Source organism: Nannizzia gypsea, genomic scaffold (assembly GCF_000150975.2).
Source record: "Nannizzia gypsea CBS 118893 supercont1.2 genomic scaffold, whole genome shotgun sequence".
Classification (NCBI taxonomy): domain Eukaryota; kingdom Fungi; phylum Ascomycota; class Eurotiomycetes; order Onygenales; family Arthrodermataceae; genus Nannizzia; species Nannizzia gypsea.
The window spans coordinates 1703918-1710096 of NW_003345200.1; the positions used below are offsets into that span (position 1 = coordinate 1703918).

The 6179-nt window shown below is 49.7% G+C and overlaps 3 protein-coding genes across 3 annotated transcripts; 2 read left to right on the forward strand and 1 right to left on the reverse strand.

Annotated features, from left to right (window-relative positions):
* Nucleotides 1-66: 66 nt before the first annotated feature.
* Nucleotides 67-1112, reverse strand: MGYG_02654 (F-box domain-containing protein; the record flags this gene model as incomplete). Its single annotated transcript, XM_003175077.1, has 3 exons — nt 67-93; nt 201-338; nt 438-1112. The coding sequence occupies 3 exons, from the start codon at nt 1110-1112 to the stop codon at nt 67-69; spliced, it is 840 nt and encodes a 279-aa protein (XP_003175125.1).
* Nucleotides 1113-1530: 418 nt separating this feature from the next.
* MGYG_02655 (hypothetical protein) lies at nt 1531-2075 on the forward strand (the record flags this gene model as incomplete). The annotated part of the gene is made up of 3 exons (XM_003175078.1): nt 1531-1565; nt 1659-1888; nt 1951-2075. The coding sequence occupies 3 exons, from the start codon at nt 1531-1533 to the stop codon at nt 2073-2075; spliced, it is 390 nt and encodes a 129-aa protein (XP_003175126.1).
* Nucleotides 2076-2626: 551 nt separating this feature from the next.
* MGYG_02656 (fructose-bisphosphate aldolase) lies at nt 2627-3919 on the forward strand (the record flags this gene model as incomplete). The annotated part of the gene is made up of 4 exons (XM_003175079.1): nt 2627-2734; nt 2806-2916; nt 2990-3292; nt 3359-3919. 4 exons carry the CDS (start codon nt 2627-2629, stop codon nt 3917-3919), a joined length of 1083 nt encoding a protein of 360 aa, XP_003175127.1.
* Between the last annotated feature and the right edge of the window lie 2260 nt (nt 3920-6179).

Sequence of the window (6179 nt, forward strand, 5' to 3'; positions counted from 1 at the left end):
ATTCCAACCACTTTATAAGAGAAATGGTGCCACCAGGAATGTTTTCTGCCCTGCATCATCCACATTCTAAGCTTCCAGTGGTACAAGGAGTACCTATAGTTATCATTCAATAAGTACGATTCGTTCTTCTTGGTCAAAGAATCCAGGGAGGGGCCTTCTGAGTCCTCAAACAAAGATAGAGTCTCCTTAGACGATCTTACAGCATCTGAGTCGAGGGAACACTGTCTCTCGCTGTTCTTCTTCCAACGGATATCATCAGGGTCAAGACCGGCTCCAAGATTTATCCATTTAGTAGTTACTAGTGCCAGCCTGTTTCTGTCAAGAGCCCTTACCTCCACCTGGTAGTCAGCACCACAAAATTGGCAGTTAAAGACATCTGGTTCAAACAGGACTCCACGTTATTTAGAAATGTTGGATTTAATGAAGGCCGACCTGACCAATGACGGCATTGTTGGGTTTTGGCGTCCCATTCTAACATTGTCACAGAGATATACAAAATCGATATTGAGAATGAGCCTGTCTACGCTCCGGGCCTCTACTGCGGCCCACGTTTGAATCCGCAGGCATAGGCAGGGACCCGAGCAGACCCGGGCTTCAACGGATAACAAGGAGGTGGTAGAGGTCTCCTTTTCGATATGAACTTCAGTAAAGCACAGAGAATCCGTCGAGATACCGTGCTCTGGTCCATAATAGTGCCTCTTCATAGCGAGCTGCAAATGGTAGTGGTAGAAAGAATAAAGAGAGTGAAACCGCGGATGCACGAGGAATGGGCGGAGGGAGCTGACCGTGCCCTCATGAAAATTAAGTGGACGTTTGGAAGAGAATGTTGGCCCAGGAGGATCAAGGCAGTCCCTAGGATGAAGGATGGAGCAAATGTGACAGAAATAGAACGGCGGGAGGTCAGCCGCCAGTCGGTTTAGAAACACTTTCCGGTCACTGGGAAACGCATCCAATGTGTCCCACACCCTGTAACCAAGCCTGCAAAGAGTTGCATGGTTACATAGGGCAATGCAGGCCACATCAGCCGGTGGGAGATAGCTTGCTATCATGGATATAATCTCTGGTGGTAGGCTGGCTAAGGCGGGTGTACGCTCCTGTTTTTCGACTTCCATTGTGGGGTATACAGGATTAGGCCTGGTAGATGGTGATATATTACTATTAGCCTATATCAGAAGAAGATTCCAGATATCAATTGTTGATATTAGGTTGAATATCGTTGTGAGCCTCCTAAAAAGCCGATGTGATGTCTGTGTGATGATATCATTACCTCGGGCCGGACTTTTTATGTCATCTAATTAGTTACTAAATAAACATACATATCATTGGTCAATATTGACTAACAGGTCGTACTAACTATAATTTAAATATTATTATTGGCTGTACAGTAATACGATGCTATTGGGTTGCTTCCTTAGTCATCATCTCGGCAGCTGTCTTTCTGATCGAACATCAAACTCGAAAAGAGAGAGCGACGATGAAGCGATGATGCCGATGAGGTTCCATTTATCGGATATCTACTAACTATAGTTCATGTCTACTATCAAGGCCTCAAAGTCGAAGCCATTGTAGGGCGATGACATATGACATTTCCTAGCTTGGCCTTCCATACCTATGTATAGACACTGCTGACATCAACGGTTTCAGAATGATATACATAGACAGATGCTCCAGCCCACCCATGGAGGGATCTGTGGGGGGTTGTCCCGGCCCATCTGGATAGCAGAAGGAATCGCTCTGATACAGGCCGAGCCCTCGAAAGGACCTTCCCCCGCCGCTTATCTTCGGTCCGCTGTCGATATACCCACGGGATGGCGGGAACGACGGTGGAAAGGACAAGGAGCAGCGGCGAAAGTGATCGAAAAGCTTGGGCGTTGGGGCCAGCCGGAGAGTGGGCGTCCGGACGCAAGACGAAGGCAGCCAAAGTCGCTTTTTCATATAACTAATCGATAGCCGATGAGACTGAGACTGAGACTGACAGGCCGGCAAGGGGACAGACTGAGCGTAGAGCATGTAGAGGCCGTCAGCCCGGCCACAAGTTCGACATCAACAGCAGCATCAACATCACCATCAAATAGCAACCTAAGACCAGCTGCTACTGCTACTAATATAATAATATAACAGCAAGAAATGAAGGAGAAGGTAAAGGGGAGGACGCGGGGAATCTCGGAATTGCAGCGAGCAAGAGCGAAAAATGCCGGTTGGGGCCAAATGACGAAACCAAAACAAGGAGGGAAAGAATAAAATCAGCGACTTCTCTCCCTTTTTCCCGCTCTGCCTGTTTCTCTCACTCTCTCCCTGTCTCTCTGTCTCTCTCATCGAGCCTCGTCTTTGCATCTTGACACTGATATTACTTACTCTAGCAAGCAAGTCTCCAGGTACGTCGAGATGTCTTGTCCTTGCCCCGCCATAGCTAGGGTCGCTTTAGCTTAGAGCGCAGGTTGGCCGTGGCGGGGTCTTTTTTATCCCTCGCTTTTCTCGACAGACAAAACCTCAACCAAAAGGGCATTTTTTCTTGTCGTCTTCCCTCTTCCTGATATTACCGTCTCAATTGATTCAAGAGGCCGTGGTCTGACTAGTTATCTGCCGTTTTAGCTAGAAGAGAAGTTTGCCAGCATCACTACGAAAAATGGGTGTCCAGGAGATTCTGTCCCGCAAGTCCGGCGTTATCGTTGGCGATGACTGCCTCAAGCTGTTCGAGTACGCTCAGCAGCACACCTTTGCCATCCCCGCCGTCGTAAGTATCAGGAAAACATCACGGATCACAGGTATAAAGGGAAGAGAGGAGATGGCTGATGCTGGTGTTAGAATGTGACCTCTTCATCCACCGTCGTGGCCGCTCTCGAGGCTGCCCGTGACAAGAACTCCCCCCTGATTCTCCAGATGTCTCAGGGCGGTGCTGCCTACTTTGCCGGAAAGGTGAGCTCTACTCTTGATATAATGAAAATATCTTCCTTAGAAGGATATTGGCTAACGGTGGTTATTTGACCAGGGAGTTGCCAACGGTAACCAGGAGGCCTCTATTGCCGGAGCCATCGCCGGAGCCCAGTACATCCGTGCAATTGCCCCCAGCTACGGCATCCCAGTTGTCCTGCACACTGACCACTGTGCTAAGAAGCTGCTGCCATGGCTCGACGGCATGATGGACGCAGATGAGGACTACTTCAAGAAGCACGGCGAGCCTCTCTTCTCTAGCCACATGATCGATCTCTCTGAGGAGGAGGTCCAGTGGAACATCGACACCACCGCCAAGTACCTCAAGCGTGCTGCTCCAATGAAGCAGTGGCTCGAGATGGTCAGTTATGCCTTTTTCTTCTTCTTCTACTTTTTGTCGTTTGTATATATGCTAATGTAAAGATAGGAAATCGGCATCACTGGTGGTGAGGAGGACGGCGTCAACAACGAGGACGTGGACAACAACGCCCTCTACACCCAGCCCGAGGACATCCTCAAGATCTACAACACCCTCTCCCCCATCAGCCCGTACTTCTCGATTGCCGCTGGTTTCGGTAACGTGCACGGCGTGTACAAGCCCGGCAACGTCCGCCTCCACCCCGAGCTCCTCTCCAAGCACCAGGCCCACGTTAAGGAGAAGACCGGCTCCAGCAAGGACAAGCCCGTCTTCCTCGTCTTCCACGGCGGCTCTGGCTCCTCCAAGGCCGAGTACACCGAGGCCATCAGCTACGGCGTCGTCAAGGTCAACCTGGACACCGACCTGCAGTACGCCTACCTCACCGGCGTGCGTGACTACGTCCTGAACAAGAAGGACTACCTGATGAGCGCTGTCGGCAACCCAGACGGTGATGACAAGCCCAACAAGAAGTACTTTGACCCCCGAGTCTGGGTACGCGAGGGCGAGAAGGCCATGTCCAAGCGTCTGCACACTGCCTTTGACGACTTCAACACCACCAACCAGAAGTAAACAGGACCCAACTTATACCAAACGAGCAAAACGAAAAGAGCAAACCGCCAAAAGTCGTACCCAAGTACTCCGTACATACACATATGTAGTGTTTAAACAGCTAGCCTTAAACTAAGTAACTACCTAACTAACCAACCTACCCCAGCTTTTCTCTATCCCAACCTTGCTCCCTTAACATCCCTCATATACCTGATTACCATCTTAAAGTGCATGAGTAACCATGCATGAAAAAACATGCATAAAAAAACATGCATGAACAAACGTTTTATCCACGGAGTGTTTCTCCTGTCCTCGTCTTCTCTTCCTCTGCTTCTCACCATCTGAGACATGGTTTCCACCCTCTCTATAAATAACTAGTTAAAGCAGCATCCCTAGCAGGAAGACCATCATCATCATCATCCAGTCTTCCTACTACTACCTACTCCATCACTACTGATACGTATCTATGAAGTACTCACTAAGTAAACAGAGCAAGCAGAATCAAGAGTGCCGAGCTGCAAGGGTCAAGTTACTTACTTCCTACTGACTCAACGACGGCTTCAGGCAAGCCTCAGGGGCCAAACGCAAGGAGTAAAAGCCCCTTAGGCTTGCCTCAGGAGCAACCGGGGGACGCTGGCAACCAGCAACCAGCAGCCATAAACCATCGACCGTCTCTTCTCTCTCTTTTAAAGTCTTCTACCAAAGTCTCAAGTCAAGGCTCAACCTTCAACCGTGAACTCTCTCGGTGGAGTCCCCGAACGGTTAAAATGGCCAGAACATGAGGATGTAAGAGTAACATAGGAGTACTCCGTAGTTGGTTACTCTCTTCTCTTCTATCTCTTTTGTATGTTCATCTTCTTCCCTTCTGTGGAGTAATCCGTATCTTCTCTTCTCTTCTATCCTCCCGCTCTTCCTCGTCTATCTCTGTCTGGTCATCCGCCTAAAAACGCCCATGAAAAAGCCAGCAGATCGTCTTCCTTGCCTATCTTTGCTTTTTTTTCTTCCTTTTTTTCTTTTTCTTCTTATTTTTTCCCAGCGCTTCTCTTCTCATCGTCAGCTCCGCAGCGTCATCAGCCTTTTTTTCTTTTCTTCCTCCAGTCTAGGCCTTGATTTGGTGATTTGGCTGATGGAAGCGACATCTCAACTAAAACTAACCTAACTTCACCCAACTAGCAGTCAAAAAGGTAGTCAAAAACTAATAACACTGCCTTGCTATTATTACTATTACTATTCTTACTCCCCTCGTTTCATCCCATCTTATCTCTTCGTCCTCGTCGTCCTCCTCGTCGTCGTCTTTTGCTTCTGCTTCTTCGCTCTCTTTGCTGCGTAACCAACGACTCGAGAAACAGCCCGGCCTTCCGACCTGCCATCTGGACATCTGGACAATGACCTGGCTGGTCTAGGGACAACAGACACCGGGCCTTCTCACGTCACTCGTTTGCTTTTTTCTTGCTTTCTTCTATCTGTCTGGTCTTTCAGGTCTTTCAGGTCTTTTTTTTCCGTTGCTCAGGTCGAGGTCTTGATCTTCATCTTGATGCCTGTAGCCGTTGGTTAGATCCCGGCCTTCTTTACGAACGACAGACAGCAGACAGCAGACAGCAGGCTATTATTCTACGGCCTCGTTAAAGGAGAGAGACGCCCCAGACGATGGGAGGACTCGCTCAGCGTGATGGAGGTACCGACGAGTTCCTGAAGCTCATCTCACAATCCTTCACATCTCAGGTTCGTCCACCATTTTCTCCCCTTTGCGCCCACCACCATCACGAAGAAAGAAGAGGAAGAATATATCAATAACAAACATGGTGTAGATCAACTACAATGCCTTCTGGGTCTCGCTGGGCACCTCTCTCGGCATCACAGCTGGCCTAGCGCTCCTCTTCTCGCTCGTCCGGCCTCGCAACTCTGTCGTCTACGCGCCCAAGTTGAAGCACGCAGACAAAGCGCATGCGCCGCCGCCGCTGGGCAAGGGCGTCTTTGCCTGGTTGACGCCCATCATCAAGCTTAAGGAAGACCAGCTCGTCGAACGCATGGGCATGGATGCCACCATCTTCCTGCGCTTCACCCGCATGTGCCGGAACATGTTCTTCGTCATGAGCATCGTCGGCTGCCTCATCATGATACCCGTCAACGTCCACTACAGCAACAGGTCCATCAGCCAGGGCAAGTCCCTCTTCGACCTCATGACCCCCGAGCTGGTCTGGGGGGAGCCGCTCTGGGCTAACATCGCCTGTGCCTGGATTTCAACTTCATCATCATGTGACTTCCTCTGGTATAACTACCG